This window comes from Osmerus mordax, chromosome 18 (genome assembly GCF_038355195.1).
Source record: "Osmerus mordax isolate fOsmMor3 chromosome 18, fOsmMor3.pri, whole genome shotgun sequence".
Taxonomy (NCBI): Eukaryota; Metazoa; Chordata; class Actinopteri; order Osmeriformes; family Osmeridae; genus Osmerus; species Osmerus mordax.
The window spans coordinates 1,636,387-1,655,523 of NC_090067.1; the positions used below are offsets into that span (position 1 = coordinate 1,636,387).

At 45.7% G+C, this 19,137-nt stretch overlaps 1 protein-coding gene and 1 long non-coding RNA gene across 4 annotated transcripts in view; one reads left to right on the top strand and one right to left on the bottom strand.

Moving 5' to 3' along the window:
* Positions 1–3,074: 3,074 nt before the first annotated feature.
* Positions 3,075–10,544, top strand: LOC136962691 (class I histocompatibility antigen, F10 alpha chain-like). 3 transcript variants are annotated; one of them, XR_010878920.1, is made up of 8 exons: positions 3,075–3,372; positions 7,072–7,350; positions 7,537–7,860; positions 8,303–8,419; positions 8,755–8,772; positions 8,998–9,072; positions 9,255–10,166; positions 10,206–10,544. XR_010878920.1 is itself a non-coding variant. In XM_067256569.1 (7 exons), the coding sequence occupies exons 1-6, from the start codon at positions 3,075–3,077 to the stop codon at positions 9,045–9,047; spliced, it is 1,086 nt and encodes a 361-aa protein (XP_067112670.1). In that variant the 3' UTR covers positions 9,048–9,072; positions 9,255–10,544. The 3 variants fall into 3 exon arrangements, 2 of the variants coding, with proteins under 2 accessions (XP_067112670.1, XP_067112671.1); XM_067256569.1 differs by having other exon boundaries at positions 9,255–10,544; XM_067256570.1 differs by lacking the exons at positions 8,755–8,772; positions 8,998–9,072; positions 9,255–10,166; positions 10,206–10,544 and having other exon boundaries at positions 8,237–8,375.
* LOC136962698 (uncharacterized) overlaps positions 6,893–19,137 on the bottom strand; it is an 80,222-nt gene continuing 67,977 nt past the window's right edge. Inside the window, exon 3 of the long non-coding RNA XR_010878921.1 lies at positions 6,893–6,906. This is a non-coding gene — a long non-coding RNA (uncharacterized lncRNA). The remainder of the gene's footprint in view (positions 6,907–19,137) is intronic.

Genomic DNA, 19,137 nt, shown 5'->3' on the forward strand with positions numbered 1-19,137 from the left:
TAAGAAGGGACTTTCCAGTCATAAACGGTCTGTATTCATTGACTGGTTTCAATGCCTCACCGGGATCCATGGCAAAATGCTCTCAAGGAGTTCCATTCTCAGTATTCCAGAATAAACATAACATCTCAATACAATGATGCCAGAACATTTGAAAATAGGGTAAACTACTTTAATACATGGTTGGCTCTTTTGTTTATGTTTGCATTACCATGGTGAATGGTGAAGTGCATGTTTCTTCTGAGAAGGCTGAAAGGTTTTAATGTCAGACTGGATGTGTTAACAGTAATATACCGATCATCCTCACAATCAACGTTGCATCTTGATACAACTTCCTCACAAAGAAAAGTAAGAACAACTCAAGAATATCAAACAAGCAACCAAAATCACCTGCATCATTACTCTCACTCCTCCACTCCACCATTCCTCTCAGTGTATGTGTTAGAGCTGAATAAAACATTATTATTCTGACAATGTTGCAATAGAGATGTTTTAATATTCCCTCAGCTATGTGTATAAGGATGTTGAAAGTCATAAGAAAGTATACAATCCTGCACAGTGTTGACCATCTCAGGACTAGAGAAGAGATGACACTCAAAATGGAGGAAGGAACAGGGTGTGACCCTTATCCACCATCTTCTCCATCCGTATCGTGTGTGGGTGTGTCTGCATGTTGTGCAGACAGGTACTTTCCAAACCTTTGCTGCGTTGTGTGGTTTTATTGTTGCATTTTACAGCTTGATGCTGTTCAACTAAACCATATCGATATACAGATCGTTCTCTTCTTTCTTTCGGTTTACTGCATGTTTTATTTGATATCATTGGAGACTACTTAGTTTTGTTTCTTATCAAACCCACATACACCCATCAAAACCATTTGAATACACACATCAGGATGGATCTTTTAACAACTAGTAAATTATTTCTCAGGTTTTGTGTCATAGACCAACTGCATTTCTTAAAGCAAGGCCTCCTATAGTTCACTCATAAAGGCATTATTGTCGGCTCCACTGTTTATGGTCCCAAACATACATATACAAAATATGGGCGTTTCAACAACCATGTAAGGTCGAATATGGGAGTTGACTGGGTGTGGACAAGGAGCTTGTTCACGTGCCACAATCACAAGTTAATTGGAGTCTATGAAGACAAACGTGTGATATCGGTGGCTTACGCAGTGGTCATAAATCTGAGAAAAACGTTGCATACAGTTTTCCAGTTTTCTCCGTATGCACTTTTACAGATGAATTTACACAGAGTGTGATACAATTGGCCCCTGCTGGGGAGCACAACCATATACACGCACACACACATATATAAATACACACACATATACAATCACACATTGTTGTTCTCCATGTGTCTGATCTATACAGACTCTGAGGACTACAATGTGGAGGAAGGAGGTGAGAGAGTTAAGCACGTCTCTGACATCCTTGGTTTGGATGCTGCAGAAAGCAGCTTCAGATTATGAGGCCTCATGTATCTGTATGGAAATTTTTATTTTTAGGTTGAAGTATTAGGCAAGATTTACATCTTAAACATTCAAATACCAAATCAGATACAACGTCTGAGTAGAACAAAGTTTTGTGATTTTTGCTATTCAATTCAGTGCACTTTATTTGTTCTCGAAAGGCAGTTTGCAGAGGAATGAAGTACAGTTTAGCAAAAGGCTACTGTACTATCAAAGGACAATGGACAGGACTTGACAATACACTTTACAGGTATTGATTCAGGATTCCGGATTTACGCTTTTACAGTGAAATTGTAAAAATAAATTGGTTGGAGAGTTTGAGTCACAAATATTGTTTGCGTCTACAAATAAGGGGCTTTACTGATGAACATTACCTGGCCTGCTGTGTGGCACTGGACACTACAGGTCACAACACAATGAGTGGCTCAATAGGCTGATTCATCCTGGTTACTTATTCAATGTAGTTTAATCTTGAACAAACACATATTGATATCATTATTACGTATGTTAAACACTTATGTCCAGAAAACGTACTTTCCATTCAATAGACTGCACTGCTGAATCAGTAAAGTTAAGGTCAAATTAATTTACGTATAGCTACAGTAGCCTTGAAAACCAAAAGACCAAATGTAGCTCAAATAAATGTTTCACAGTTGTGATTTGTATTGTCATAAAATGGCCAATGTCTGACCTTGTCTGACCTTATCAGTTATTCTTAGCTTATGATATAGCTTATAATAACTAATAATTACTTTTTATTACATTACATTTACATTACATTTAGTCATTTAGCAGACACTCTTATCCAGAGCGACTTACAGTAAGTACAGGGACATTCTCCCCGAGGCAAGTAGGGTGAAGTGCCTTGCCCAAGGACACAACGTCATTAGGCATGGCCGGGAATCAAACCAACAACCTTGTGATTAATAGCCCGATTCCCTAACCACTCAGCCATCTGACCCCCGTTATAATTATTAGTTATTAATAACTAATAATTAATTCGTGATCCCCAATTTATAAATGCAACATCTGTTAGGGGCACTATTTCTTCATAAAACTGTCAGAGGATCAACCAAGACCAACCAACAGTATTGTACCAATTACTGGTAATGAAATGCTTGACTCCCAGACTTTCTCAACAGTGTAGACATCTTTCTAATAACATTTACTTAAAAAACATAGATACTGGTTAAAACTGCTCACAGAAGAAGCAGACTTTACTTGCCTGGACATAAGGTTGTGTTAGGAAGGAAATTAAATGTACTGGACTGCACAATGATCCCGTTGGATACTATGAACTCAAATCTGTACAAATAGTGCAAGGATTTATACAGCAACAGCTAGACTTGGAGCCACTTTATGTACACTAGTATGTAGCACAGCTGGTACATGTTTTGCATTACTAGACATGACCAGGGTTTCACGCTTTCTGGTAAGATGTTATAGATTTAAACGTTTAACTGAATGGTTATTGTTTATATTTCGTATTGATCTTGTAAATGCTGCAGGAATAATGCCCCCCCCCCCCCCTTCCCCCCCCACACACACACACCACCACCACCTCTTTAGTAGTAGTCTATACTGCTCTACTGTACTGACTAACATGTCTGTATATCTTCACATTCTGTCTCCAGGGACACACTCCCTCAAGTATTTCTACACTGGATCCTCTCAAGTCCCAAACTTCCCAGAGTTTGTGGCTGTAGGAATGGTGGATAACGTTCAGATGTTCTACTACGACAGCAACAACCCAAGAGCCATGCCGAAACAGGATTGGATGAACAAGGCAGCTGAAGGAGATCCACAGTACTGGGAGAGGGAAACTGGTATAGCAGTGGGTACCCAGCAGGTATTCAAGGCCAGCATTGAGATTGTAAAGCAGCGCTTCAACCAAACTGGAGGTAATGTCAAACACATCCTCAGACATTTCCATACAGATACATGAGGCCTCATAATCTGAAGCTGCTTTCTGCAGCATCCAAACCAAGGATGTCAGAGACGTGCTTAACTCTCTCACCTCCTTCCTCCACCTTGTAGTCCTCAGAGTCTGTATAGATCAGACACATGGAGAACAACAATGTGTGATTGTATATGTGTGTGTATTTATATATGTGTGTGTGCGTGTATATGGTTGTGCTCCCCAGCAGGGGCCAATTGTATCACACTCTGTGTAAATTCATCTGTAAAAGTGCATACGGAGAAAACTGGAAAACTGTATGCAACGTTTTTCTCAGATTTATGACCACTGCGTAAGCCACCGATATCACACGTTTGTCTTCATAGACTCCAATTAACTTGTGATTGTGGCACGTGAACAAGCTCCTTGTCCACACCCAGTCAACTCCCATATTCGACCTTACATGGTTGTTGAAACGCCCATATTTTGTCAGGTTTCTCAATAAACTTCTCAATTAACCTACTGTGAACAATGAATGATTCTTAGTGAAAAATGGTTAAGGCAACAAAAAAAAATGAAAAAGATCAAATGTACTCAATGTGAAATGGAGATATTAATTAGCGAAATAGGAGGAGCATCTTGTTTGGTGGCCTTAGGGTAGCAGTTACTTGAACGCTGATGGAGTAAAAAAAAAGAATTAATCAACCTATTGTGCCCTTATCGAAACGTGTGCAGTCGATGGCACTGATCACATTTGGGAAACCGGTTTTCGCTGCAAATTGCATTTTAATGTTGGCCTGTTCAACCGCAGTATAAAGTCATCTAATGTACCTTGGGGACAGGTGGATCATGTCATCCCACACCTCAGGTGTCACATGACTGAGGGTGGATTGGCTTATCCCCAACCTGTCTGCAGCTCCTGCTGAAATGGCCCAAATTCACACATTTTCTTTCTGGCTAAATAGGCTGAAGTGAGATAATTGGCATCATTTGTAGATTATCTCCACAATTGACTCCCACTGTAGATCAAGTCAAACTGTCATTTGTTATGCATGCACTTCCTGTTTGCCTCTCGGTCGCTCTGTGTCGCCGCATCACATCTCTAAACCTGGCGTACGCACGGGTTCTAACGTGTGCAGAAGGTACGCAGATTCTCACGTGTTTTTTCATAAATCTGAAACTCTGTGTAGAAACACCCGTACACGTTTCTGCCTATTTTCATGCGTACGCACCTTTGTACATTTGGCCCCTGAGCTGTAGACTCCCTGCCTGTCTCTGAGGGAACAGCAGAGGGCAGCAGAGCAGCAGCACGTCTGACTCTGAGATCACACACACACACACATACACACACTCACACACTCATACACACATCACAACATTACAACATCACATACAGAGACTCAATATCACACAACGTTTTATTCCCTACAGACACACTCACATCCAAGTCACTTGAACTTGAACATGCACACACACACACATCCACACTCATATACACACAAACACACACAGTCTGACAGTAAAGGAGTCTGGGATATGATGTCAGAACCATCATGATCTGCTGAGACTCAACATCACACAGTGGAGCTCACTATGAACACACTCATACACACCCTCAGGACACACTCCACACTTACACACGCATCAGGACCAGAGTACACACAGGACTACAGTCAGACACACAGATGCACATGTATGGACGTATCACTCTGTAGCACACACACACTGTCCAGAGGTGTTGGATGTGAAGCTCCAGTACTGTATCAGTCTTGTATCAGCTGTAGTAACAGACTGTAGTCATAGAGAACACAGAACACACCCTGGGCTCCAACATTCCACTGTTCATCTGCACCATCAGTAAAGTTAGAACACATCCAGGTCTGAATTCAGATGTCTGCTTCTCACACAGAGCCAGACTGTCATCCCACAGCTACAGTAGTTAGACTCTATAGAGTTGTCTAGGTGGGGGTCTGATATCGGTACAGTCTATAGGGTTGAGGCTGGGGCAGGGGGAGTAGGGGCAGGGAGGCAGGAGTGAGGCTGGGGCAACAGGAGTAGGGGCAGGGAGGAAGGAGTGAGGCTTGGACAATGGCAGGAAGGCAGGACTGAGGCTGGGGCAGGGAGGCAGGACTGAGGCAACGGGATTAGGGACAGGGAGGCAGGAGTGAGGCAGGGGCAGGAAGGCAGGACTGGGACAGGGGGTGTAGGGGCAGGGAGGCAGGACTGAGGCCGGGGCAGGTGGAGTAGAGGCTAGGAGGCAGGAGTGAGGCAGGGGTAGTAGAGGCAGGAGTGAGGCTGGGGCAACGGGAGTATGGGCAGGGAGGCAGGAGTGAGGCTGGGGCAGGAAGGCAGGACTGAGGCTGGGGAAGGGAGGCAGGACTGAGGCTGAGGTAGGGGGAGTCAGGGCATGAGGTAAGATTGAGGCTGGGGCAGGGAGGCAGGATGGAGGCTGTGGCAGGGGGAGTAGAGGCAGGGGGAGCAGAACTGAGGGTGGGGCAGGGGTGGGGAGGCAGGACTGAGGCTGGGGCAGGGTCAGAAGGGGCAGGGGGAGCAGGTGTGGAGTGGGGTCCCAGCAGGCAGCAGAGCGGGGGTCCAGGTAGGGGAGCAGGGCTGAGACAGGGGACTGGAGACGGGGACCAGAGTCAGAGCAGAGGGAACTGGAGCAGAGAGAGAAGCAGCATCAGGCCAGGGACAAGCAGGCACAGCAGGAGGACTAGATCAACACAGGAGCCAACGTCCTGAAGCACAGCCTGAGAGAGGCTAGGAGCTGCAGTCTGGGAGAGGCAGGGTTGAGGGTTTCTAGAGGTCTGGATGGAGAACACAGAGCAGCTGGTGGGCTGTGCTCTGCCTCAGCACACCTGTCTCCTCTCTCTCTGTCACACACACACACACAGGGAGGGGGAGAGAGAGAGAGCTGGGGGAGTGGCAGCAGGTTAGGGAGACCCAGGAGGAGAGGAAGAGGGCGTGGCAGGAGCTGATGTAACAGTGTATGACTCACCCAGAGCCCAGGCCCACTAGCTGGGGGTAACACTGTGGTCCGTCGGACTGACTTCAACAGGAAGGAGCGTCTCTTTTGTGTCTTCCTCCAGTCGCTGTGGTCCATAGTTTAGGGTTTCAGGACACTTCTTCTAAACGTGTGACGTCGACGATGACATCAGCTGTCACTGGTATCAAACTCCTGCAGGGTCTTTGTAAGAGGCGTTGTGGTGCGCCCCTGCATGTCAGCTGATGTGCAGGAACAGCTGTTCCTCAGCCAGCTGGCGTCAGCTCTGCAGGACCATGAGAGCCACCCTGCAGTCGTCTGGACATTCTGGTCTCTCAACAAGACTGTCTTACTCAGTGTGGATCTGTATGTGTATGTCAGTTATGTCTGTGTATCTGTACAGAACCACAGGTTTGAAGTGCACTTGTGTGTGCTTCTGTATCATATATAATGTAGCTGTGTTCATTTTGATGTAAAGTACGTAGTATTTGTGTGTGTTCCTATTGTACAGTAGTCTTACCATGGAATACTGTACAATACGTGTTTGTATTTATACTGTACAGAATGTTGTGTGTTTGTACCATATCTTATTTGACTCAGCAGGCAGACAGTACTGATGTTGGTCCCCTCTCTCTCTCTCTCTCTCTCTCTCTCTCTCTCTCTCTCTCTCTGTCTCTCTCTCTCTCTCTCTCTCTCTCTCTCTCTCTGTCTCTCTCTCAGGTGTACACTCATGGCAGCAGATGTATGGTTGTGAGTGGGATGAGGAGACTGGAGCTACAGATGGGTATAATCAGTTTGGTTATGATGGAGAGGACTATGTATCTCTGGATCTGAAGAATATGAGATGGATCGCTACAGCACAGACGGCGGTCATCACCAAACACAAGTGGGACCAGGACAGAGCCTTAACTGAGGGCCTGAAGCACTACCTCACCCAGATCTGTATTGACTGGCTGAAGAAGTATGTGGACTATGGGAAGAGCACTCTGAAGAGGACAGGTAGAGTCACATGACCCCATCAATGACATATAACTATGTACACACATTCTATTCATAAGATGAAGACAGTAGTAAACCATAATGTTTTCTGGAATGTGTACTTCAGTGAACATGTAAAAATGTGTGATGTTTGTTTGTGTGTTTTTCTTGTATATAATTTCTCTCTCTGTCTCTCTCTTCCTCCAGTCCCCCCCTCCGTGTCTCTGTTCCAGAAGAACCCCTCCTCTCCAGTCACCTGCCACGCTACAGGCTTCTACCCCAGAAGTATCATGGTGTTCTGGAGGAGAGATGGAGACCAGGTGTACGAGGATGTGGAGCATGGAGAGGTTCTCCACAACGAGGATGGAACCTTCCAGAACAGTGTTCACCTGACAGTGAAGCCTGAGGACCTGGACAGCGGGAGGTATGAGTGTGTGGTTCAGCTCTCGGGGGTTCAGGAGGACTTTGTCACCAAACTGGAGCGCTCTGTGGTGGAGACCAACCATGGAAACACTGGAAGGACCAACCCAGGTGAGACCAGCAGGGCTGAGAAGACAAATACAAATATACATTTGTTCATGTACTTCTCACATGAGGAGGATAGAATGATGGAGGGATGACTAGGAAGATTTATTTAGTGTTGTATCTCTATGTTCTGTTAAATCTAATATATACTACTGGTCCTTATTCCTATATGCTACTGGTCCTTATTCCTACTTATAAACACTTTCTTACATACAGTACATCTTTTTCCCTGAACCTTGTTGGTACCATGCCATGTTTAAGAAGTGTTCTACCTGGAGGGTTCTGCTACTGGTGACAACACACAGAGTTCTAGAATGTTTTTAATGTTAAGGCTCTCTCTTTCTCAGAGTGACCATCTGATCTCTTCCTAATGACTCCATAGAATGTGACATCACCAGCATGTGAGGCTCCAAGCTGCAGTCTGAATGTTCTGTGTTGGTTGTTACAGGTGCAGAAGGTTCTGGTCCCTCTGGTCTCATCATTGGAGCTGTGGTTGGTGTTCTTCTGCTGGTCGCCATCGTCTGTGGAGTCGTTATCTGGAAGAAGAAGAAGGATGCCAAGAAAGGTGAGAGGAGAGGAAGAACTTAAACCTCATCACTTTGTGTGTAAGGATGTCTCTAGTGCTCATAGTGGGGATGATCTATGATTTTACATTTACATTTTAGTCATTTAGCAGACGCTCTTATCCAGAGCGACTTACAGTAAGTACAGGGACATTCCCCCGAGGCAAGTAGGGTGAAGTGCCTTGCCCAAGGACACAACGTCAGTTGGCATGACCGGGAATCGAACTGGCAACCTTCGGATTACTAGTCCGACTCCCTCACCGCTCAGCCACCTGGCTCCCATTATGATCATAATTCTTCTAGTGATATTAATAATGCTGTGTCATCTCTGTTTCAGGCTTTTCTCAAGCTAACAGTGAGTATTAAACTGAAGTATCCAGACAGTGTACTATATTCACAGCATATATATTTTCACACAGATACCTATATGTGCATCACATAGACAATCCTTCTTAAACTTAAAAAAGAAAGTTTCTGGTAGTTCAACATTGTGTGTGTGTATCCATGTGTGACTACTTTCATGTCAGTTGTGTGTTCCTGGTCAGCTCAGTTGAACTGCTCTGGTTGTTTCTCCATGCAGCTTCTGATGATGGATCTAACTCCTCCAATAACACGGCACCAAAAGCATGAGGCCTCTCTGTTTAACCAATCACAGGTGAGTGTCTCAGGAAGTTTGTGTTTATCACAGTAACATGTTAAACTGGTATTTGAGACCTGATTCATCAAATCCCTGACTGTCATGAAGAGTCTTGGTTAATTCAGTGTGAATGTGGAATGGTAGTTTTATACCATAAAAGTTAGTGTTTACTGTACTGTGGTTTTAATGTGTCCTAACAGGAGAGAGGCAGAGACAAGTGGAGGATGGAGAGAAACAAAACTCACCAATCATGAAGTGCAGAAAGGAACAACGGCAATTTTACACTGTCTCTGATTACTAATCTGGTCTTAGTAATGAGCAATTAATAATATTTTGATCCTGAAAAAATGTCAGGATTTTATGTTCCATACAAACTACCTTGTACCATGACATACAGTAATTCTTGTTTTCATGCTTCACCAAAACATATTTTGTTTCTCTGTATTTCTGCTCAGCTGAATACTCTATTACTGTAAATATTATAATTAATGGGGCATGTTCTGCCATATTACATTATCTGTGATTATCAATGAACTGTCCAGTATTGGGTTCCTAGGGAGTAATGACGTAATGTTTAGAACACTGAGTTTGTTCACAGAGATAAAAACATTCCATGAATATAGTCAGAGACTATAGAGAGGTTTCTAACTGGGTTGAGATCAGATACTGTATGTATGATCATGCTGACAGCCTGGAGACAGTAGACAGATGACTCAGTGCTTCTGATGTTCAGATCAACAGCAGACTTCTCCTCTCTTTAGCACCAGTCTGCAGGAAGGCTCTGTTAGTGTGTAACTGTTTACTGTATTACACTAAAGGAACAACCTTAACCCAGCTTTATGACATCAAAACGAGGGGAGACGCTCCCCATTAGTCTCCTAAACATGTTAGAAGTCAGCTACACTCTTCTATAACTAACTGGAGAGACCATCTTAGAGTGACCAGCATAGAGAGATCTCAGTGAGTCCTCAGAGACCAGCTGCCAGTGGTTGTACTGTCATGTTGTTGCTGCTGGAGGCCTGGACAGTGGTTTCCTCCTGTTTCCTCCTGTTTCATTATCCATCTCTGATGGGAGCTCCATAGATAACAGTCTATAACATCTCCCCCCATATGTTGATTTAGTTCAAATATTACATTGTTTTGTGCAGCAGTGCTCTGCTATGTCCTTGTATAGCCGTTAAGCCTTCAGGATGGTGTACAAACTACTTTCACTCTTAGACAGCTTAATAACATAATTAACGTGGGGAGAGGGTTTGTTTTGATCCATGTGTCGGATATGTTTCTTCTGGTAGACAAATCCCTTATAGTGTTTTTTTGTGTGAAATGTTATTGTTCATCTCTTGATCTCTTATGTTTAGGGCAAGATGAGAGATATTATCACTTGTGTGATACATTTTCAATTTCAGAAGCTTCAGTGAAGATGCTTCTTTTGTCACAATTCTGATCTTTGGGCTTGGTTTATGTGGTTTAAATAAAAGGAGTTCACATGTGTTCTTTGTGTGTCCTGCTTGGAGAGCTTCAGTCAGTAATATAGTCAGTGATCAGAACTACATTCACTGTAATTGTGTGAGACTAGTTATGGGTATGATCACTACATGGTATGTATGGATTGAGGGTTTGCAGATGAAACACCAATGCACTGTAGATGTAACTGTTATTTGCTGTTTATGGCGTGTAGGCTGTCGTAGAATAATATTATATATATATATACATATATAATATAATATATATGTTTTCAACCAATTCTCAATGTTTGAAACAGCACTGGAACTCAGCAAAGTTTGAAGCAAAGTGTTTATTAGAATTCAGAATGACAGAGACTCCAACAAACGTGAGCAAGATCCTGGGATCAGACTGGAATTTCTCTTATATATTTTCCCAATTATTTTATGATGTTCTGCAATTGGTACAATACTTGTTGGTCACCGAATGCATTATGCATTCTTACCCTGCTGGTTTCCTTGATCTTAGGAGATTCAGATCAGGTGCTTTTTGCATAGAAAACTCCCATTTTCAGGCCTGCTCTGGCTTGAAGGCCAGCTGCTAGGTTCTGGGCATAGGGCCATAAATGAGCCACATGGTAGCTGGGCCTTGTAGTTTTCTATGGAAGAAGCATATACACAGAGTCTTCTCTCACACTCAGCCCCTAATCCAGATCTTTACATTTTGGGCTTAATATCTTCTACGTTCTAGTGGCAATAATAATCAGTCAACAGCTTTGCATCTGGTTTTCAGGAATATAGAATATGCTAAAAAGGTGATTAAGAGTTTAAATCATATAAATCCATAATCATTACCCATCTTCATAATTACAACAGTAGGATGTTTTCGCACAACAAGGCCCCATTGAGTGAACATTTTTGGGGCTATATCTGTTCTGCAACAATGGAAGTACATTTTGCCTTGAATGTTACATTCCAACAGGCAGGTGTCCCAGCATTTGTTAATTACAAACTTTGTGTTGGAACATGATAAGTTACTACATTCTCTTAAACATTATTTGGACAGGATTGTACTGCAGGAAGTAGTATATTGCTAATATCCATCTGCATAATGGCAAGAAAAAGGTGAAAAAGAAAGACAGACAGACCATAATAACCCTTAATGGTTGTTGTATGCAAGGAAGTCTGATGATCTGAGGCTCTTTTGCTAGATCCAGACACTGGAGGGAGTGGCACACTAAACCAAAACGGCCTCCACAGCATTTTGCAGCACCATAGATAGATAGATAGATTAGATAGATAGATAGATACTTTATTAATCCCTTGGGGAAATTCAGGTATCTCTCACAGCTCTCATATTTATGTACAGACAATGCAATACAAACAGACAATACAATAAGTAATGTACAGTGTAGATAAGATGTATATGTAAATTATAGGTGTATAGTGCAAAACAGTGTGAAGTCAATCATATATTAGAGTTTTATGACAGCTGGGACAAAGTACCTCCTAAGACGCTCAGTCCGAGAACGTAGGGTGTTGAGCAGCCCGCTACGAAGGCTGCTGGACTGTCCTGCCAGGACATGGTGGAGGGGATGATTAACATTGCCCATGATGGCCAAGAGCTTGCCCCGCATCCGTTTCTCCACCACAGTCCCCAGTGTGTCCAGGCTCTGCCCCACCACTGAGCCTGCCTTCCGGACCAGCTTGTCCAGCCGCCCAGTGTCCCTCTTGGACAAATTGCCTCCCCAGCAGACTGCAGCATAGAAGAGCACGCTCGCCATTACTGACTGATAGAACATGAGCAGCATCTCCTTGCAGACCTCAAAGGACCTGAGTTTCCTCAGGAAGAACAACCTGCTCTGTCCCTTCTTGTACAGTGCACCTGCATTAGCCGACCAGTTCAGCTTGTCGTCCAGATGCACCCCCAAGAACTTGTAGGTCTGAACCACAGCGATATCCTTGCCCTGGATATTAATAGGCTGCAAATGTGGCTTAGTCCTACGGTAGTCAATGACCAACTCCTTGGTCTTGCTGGTGTTAAGGAGAATACCCATGTAATACTCTTCTGTATTCTGGTATACTCCTAGTTGATCAGGGGTTCACCCTACACCAAGATAATGACGTAAACATACCTCCAGGCTATGTCAGAACTACCCTAGAAGAAACATGACAGTAGGGTTCAAGTCATGGACTGGCCAGTGCAGTCTCCAGACTTAAATTCCATTGAGTTGGTTTTGGAGGAACTGGAAAAAGGGTCAAAGCAAAGCAACCTACAAGTGCAACACATGTTCCCCTCTAGGGGGCGATGTGACTCCATCACTCACTGTGGGAGCTTCACTACACCTGCTGTTGTTGACCATGCAGGCAGGCAGGGGCTTTCCACCACAGAGAAGGGAGGAACTCAACCATGCAGGGCAGCAGGCCTACAGAACATCAAGGTCTGGGTTCCAGACAGAGTGAAACTGCTACTATAAATGACACCCTGTTTTGTGTGGGAGTGGGGCTCCCTAACCGACATACAGTAAATTAACTTCAGTGTACCCACTTTGTTACTTATGTGAAGCCTACTGAACACATCCACACTTGTGGTTATGGGAGGTGGTGACAAGTGTTAGAGGACATTTACATGCATTCATGTAGCAGACACTTTTATCCAACGAAAAGCACAAACAATATAGTAAGTATAGCACATAGTCAAGATCTAGAACAGTTCTGACTGTATTACAGTGGTTAGTGCCAATAAACAGTATTTCAACAGGACACAATGCAACAACAACATCATAGCTGAAATACATCATTAAAGGTCAAGTCCACACTCCTAGGATCTAACCCAGTGAGGGGCAGGGGAGGGTGTTATTCATCGGACCCCGGGTGAACCAGTTCACTGAGGTCTGTGGCACTGGCAGGCAGGCTCTCCCTAAACACACAGGCACAACGTTCTACAGATTCGACACAGTTCTGGGAGTTCTACAGTTCTACAGTCCAGGGCTGTTATGTCACCAGAAATGACAGAGACCTCAGATGTACCTCAGACATGGTGTGTGACCTCTGAGATCTTAGGGGACATGCACCATGCTGAGAGGCTGGCTGGATAATGAAGCAGGACCTGGGTGACAAAGGTATAATGTACCTAGTGACAGGGGTGACATAGATCTCTCTCTCTTTTCATCTCCTCATCAGCTTGCAGTTGTCAACATTGGTTTGCCAGCCACTCATCGCCAGATTGTTGTTAAATGCTACACGATATCCACAACTCCTTCTTGCTCTTGCTCTTGACGAAGGCGGTCGCATTTTTCTATCCTCCCCTCCCTGACCTTCCCTGCTTGGCTGTGTCTGTGTCTTGTCTTGTCTCAAGATACTCTCTCATCATCACTCTCCGAAACTAGAAGCATGGAATTAATTAGCTGGTCTCTTAATGCTATTGACACCATCTTCTCGAAGAGAAGCTCGGGTGCGGGGGAACCCAACTGTCCGGACGGGACGTTCGCAGCTGGCTACACGATGGACGCATGGGAGAATTGGCGTGTCGTGTGTCTAACGGCGCTTTCCGTGGAGGACGTTGAAGACATCTTCATATTCGGAACCATGATTACAGGCTTTCTGCTGTTTGGAATAGGCGCTGGCTTTGTATATCGTAAAATCAAGGAAACGGCTGCAGCCGTCAAAAGCCCCGTTAGGCTGCCCGATATGATTGATGCGGTGGGCAGAGTTGCTGGAGCTCAGTCTGTGAACTTACAACGCAGCATTGATTACAACAGGGATAAGTTTGCGGCTCTGCAGAGGAAGATGGAGGACTTGGAGACCTTCCTGAAGGGTGGACGCGAAAATTGAGTTGCGGCTACTCGTCAAAACAACTACCCCAATCTTATCCTCTTTCGGCCCCGTAACCAGCACAAGCCCTGGCCAGGGTCGTCGCTGGAAAACAACTCCCCTGGAGAGCGCTGAAGCGAGACTATCTTGCTCCTCCCTTCCCCCCCCCCCCCACCGACATCTGTGGTTTGGTCTCTTCCCGGGTCATGACCAAGGATGTCTCCTGGCCAACACAATCTGCATAGGGAGAATCGGACTGATTGTGGCCTAGGTCGAGGGCGCCAACCCAGACTTACTCACACATTAACTTTCACCTACTACAGATATCACCACCCCCCCACCCCCATCCAACGCCTTCGCCTGCTTGTTTCCCCAGGGTGGCTGGCGGGTCTGTGTCCAGCACCTACCATGGCTGCAGGTCCAGATGCTGCTTGTCTACCCCCCCCCCCCCCACTCCCCGTTGCAAGTCACGTGTTTTTGTAAATGTTGTTGTGCTTATGTGCTGAGGTTTTTGTCTGTTCCCACACTGTACTCCTCTAGGAGCATTGTCTGGGTGTTGCCTTTTTCTCTCCTCCTCTCTCCTCATGTTATGCTGTAACTTTCTAGTTGGCGCCGAAATTGGCTGCCTAGGTAGGCTCTCCTACCGAAGTAAATTCCTTGTCAGTGCAAACTTTCATGGCGAATAAAAACCCATTCTGATTCTGATTATATCAGTCACTGGATGAGGCTCTCCACCGGATCCCCAAGACCGACAAGATCCTCCTCCTTGGGGACTTCAATGCTCGGGTGGGGCAGAGTGACAGGATATGGAAAGGAGTGCTTGGCAGGCATGGTATTGGTCAGGCCAGCATGAGATTACTTACTCTCTGCTCTGAGCACAACCTGACCATAACCAACACCATCTTCCAGCAAAAGACCAAATATAAAACATCCTGGATGCACCCACGCTCTAAACATTGGCACCTGATTGACTATGTCATCATGAGACGTTGCAACATCAAAGACGTTCACATGTGCCGGGCCATGAGAGGTGCAGAATGCTGGACAGACCACCGGATGATAATGGCCAAAGTCCACATGAGCGTGCGCCACCCCACACGGAAACGTGGGTCCAGTGGGAGACGCTTAGACTGCGCCCGTCTGGAAGATACCAGCACAAGAAATGAGTTTCGATGCTCCCTGGCTGAAAAACTTGAAAAGCTAGAGCTCACTTTTAGTGGAGAGAATGCCACAGACCAGCAGTGGACCACTATCAGCTCAGCCCTTCATGAAGCAGCAGCCCACTCAATCAGCTATAAGACCAAGAATCACCAGGACTGGTTTGACAATAACTCAGACACCATCCGTAACTCGCTGAACGCCATGCACAAAGCACACCAGGCTACCTTGAAAAAACCCTGACAGCAATGGCAGAGAGCGAGGCATGAAGTGCAAAGGACCCTGCGGACAATGCAAAACAAGTAGTGGACAGAGAAGGCAGAGGAAATCCAGTATTCCGCTGATAGAAATTATATGCATAACTTTTACAATGCAGCCAAATCTATCTACTGCCAAACAAACCACTGCATTACACCCCTGAAAACAGCAGATGGGCTCAGAGTCCTAAAAGACCAGAGCAGTGTACTGGAGAGGTGGGCTGAACATTTTAAGACCCTGCTGAATCAGGACTCTGAAGCAGATCACACCATCCTGGATCAACTGCCTGAACTTCCACCGATTGACAACCTTAACCAGTCCCCGACCTTCCTAGAGGTTCTGTCAGCCGCTCCCTGAAGAACAACAAGTCTCCGGGCATTGACAATATCCCTGCAGAACTGCTTAAACAGGGTGGTTACCTCTGTACAAGAGCGTTACATCAACACATTATGAAAGTATGGGCTGATGAAAACATCCCACAGCAATGGAGAGATGCCAAAATTGTCACCATATACAAGAACAAAGGTGACAAGACCATATGTGGCAACCACAGGGGTATATAAATCCTTGCTGTTGCTGGTAAGGTCCTGGCCCAGGTGTTGCTGCAGAAGCTACTCAACAACATCACAGAGTCACTGCTCCCAGAAACACAGTGTGGCTTTAGAAAGAACAGGAGTACAGTCGACATGGTATTCACAGCCAGGCAACTTCAGGAAAAGTGCAGGGAGCAACATCAAGACCTGTTTATGGCTTTTGTCGACCTCTCCAAAGCCTTCGACACTGTGCAGAGAGACCTACTGTGGGACATCTTGCTCCGGTTTGGATTCCCTAGCAAGTTTGTCAACATCCTCCGTCAGTTTCATGATGGTATGAATGCTAGGGTGACAATCTGAAATCAGAAGTGGACGTCATCATCGGCCTCGATTGACAACTACAAGCAAACAAGTGTGTGTATGCATGAGAGTGTCTTTCTGTTAGGGTTAGAGTCATGGGAACATTTAGAGGGAAGCCATCATCTTTTTGTGCCCAAGGGCTCTCTGTTTCTGAAAAATGGAAGTGCTCTTCTTTGTCACCTGTCCGACTGTTCCGTAGGGCAAAGACCACCACTCTGGGCTGTAGAGACCGCTGCCAGCATTTAAAGAGTGAGGAGACGGAGTGTGTATGTGTGCGGGGGAAGGGGTGGGCTATTGGGTGTGTGTACATTTCTGTGTTAGACAGAGAAATAGGCAGTATAGTATTTCAGTCAAGACAATCACGTATTAGATTTGAGCATTTATTGTTACATGACATGGACATGTAGATTTGACTTTGGCGGAGTGGATGATCTAAGGGAAGCACTCCCTGCCTCCTCGATGCAACACATACATACATGACATATGAGGCAGGGAGCAATAGAGATATAATCCCCCTGATTGCTACCGAATCAGAGCACGTCTGTGGATCACCAGTGCTGAGCCAAGATCTTACGGAGACATTCTACCATGATTGTGATCCGGTAACCTCTCACCCATACAGGGCAGAGTTACAGCTATCTCTAGAGACCCATTCCTCTAGCGCCCGTCGGCAACCCCAAAGATGTACGCAAGGCGCATGTGCATGTACTATTAATGTCGCTGTGTGAGAATGAAATCAACAAATGTGTCGGCAGAGCACCCGCCGTTCCCTGGAGTCCAGGGAACGGTGATCTCTAGAGATATCTTGATTCGGACACTATGGATTCTGATTGATAGCTACCAGATCAGAGCACGTCTGCGAATCACCACGCCTAAACCGAGATCTAAAGAGATATTCTACTGTTATGGGTTAACAAGCTGACCCATCCACCATCTGTAACGCAGGCTCGTGTATTGGCACACTGCAAGTAGTAATTTGGCCACGTGGCCGCAAAGCTCGTTCACATTAAGCTCATAGGTCTCTGGACTCCTACAATGTCCAGGGCATTGGGGCGTACATAGCGCTCGTAAGCTGAGGACGACCAGTCCCCATCATCTCAGCGTGCCTAGGCACTTGAAGATGCCCAGGTGGCAGCCCCAATCTGGAAGCATTGCGATGTATACCAATCCAGGGACAGCCTGTCAGTGTATTGCTTGTTTTTTGTGTTTTGGCCACTAGAGGTCCTCATGCCCGGCTTGCTCAGCTTTGATTTTTGTTATTAGGTTCACCTGGGCCTCGTTCTGTTAGGTGTATTTAGGGGACTCTGTCTCATGCCTACCTTGCTTGTTGTTTAGGTTTTTCTGATGCCGGTTGCCTATGCAAGTTCTGAGTTTTGTGTTGGTTGGAGTGCTCCTTTTTGTTATTCTTACTTTTGCTGAGCCAATTAAAACCTTCAGCCTCCAGTACCGTGTGTGTCTCACTTTTGGGTTCACCCTCCTCCAGTGGCTCAAGAAGTGTGAGTGGAACCCTCACACTGGAATGATAGAATGAAAGTAGAAGTAATCTTGATTCTGAATGCTGCTCTCTTGCCCCGTTCATCAGCAGCCTGCTGAGGGCTCCAAACACCTTACAATAAATTGAATATCCGATACCAGTGTTTAACATGTCTGCGCTGTGCGCTCCTTCGCCCCTGCTTAGAACCACTGGTGGATGCATCCTTCATCCACCAGTGTGGATTGAAATACCTTCCTCATGAATTCGCCAGCAGACAAACATAGGCCTACATGTGCACCGCGCACGCACCCGGGCCTAAGGTCTAGCACCGTCGGAGAAAGGGCGGCATGCTTGCCTATCGGAACTCCTGAAATGAAACAAGACAGTGCGCCACACCGTCTCTATAGCCTGAATGAATGCGGTGCGCGATGTGAGATTCCCACACTCTGGTCCACGTCAGCAGTCTGACTAGATTGATAAGCACAGAACCTCCTTATGATGATGTGGACCTTGCTTCGATATCACAACAGTAACCTTTCCCTACGCAATAACAAGCAATCACGATGGAATACAATTTGTGTAAAGCCGTGGAATACGTCTCAAGTGCCAGGAAGTTAACTCCGTGGGCCACAGGGCCTTGTCCGGAGAGCGCGATAACCCCCAAACCCACGGAGGGAGCCGCGTCGATACGAAAATAGAGGCGGCGGACGACTCCACGGAATCGTGATAGAGAACTGATGCCGTGCCAACGGCCGCGCAGCCTACTCAGAAACGCAGATCCGACCGCAACCGTCGTCTACATTATCCCGAAAATTAGCCACGCGTCAATAAGTCCAACAGACGGGACGCGAACCCTGGGGCATGATGCATAGCGGAAGCAAGTGCCTCCGGGCCCCGCAACGACAGCAGGTCACGCACAGCCATAGAAGCGGCGCCTGAAGCGGCACTCACGAAGCCGAGGACGCTCTCCAGGTATCCAAGGGTAACGACGCCCGCATGAAACGCTATCAGTAATTGACGAAAAACTCAGGTGAACGGGCCTAAG

Excerpts from the sequence above, each read along its gene's own strand:
- LOC136962691 (XM_067256569.1), top strand. The coding sequence starts at position 3,075 with ATGTCTGTATATCTTCACATTCTGTCTCCAGGGACACACTCCCTCAAG. Across the intron at positions 3,373-7,071 it reads GCGCTTCAACCAAACTGGAG|GTGTACACTCATGGCAGCAG; the intron begins GTAATGTCAAAC and ends TCTCTCTCTCAG. Across the intron at positions 7,861-8,302 it reads CACTGGAAGGACCAACCCAG|GTGCAGAAGGTTCTGGTCCC; the intron begins GTGAGACCAGCA and ends TGGTTGTTACAG.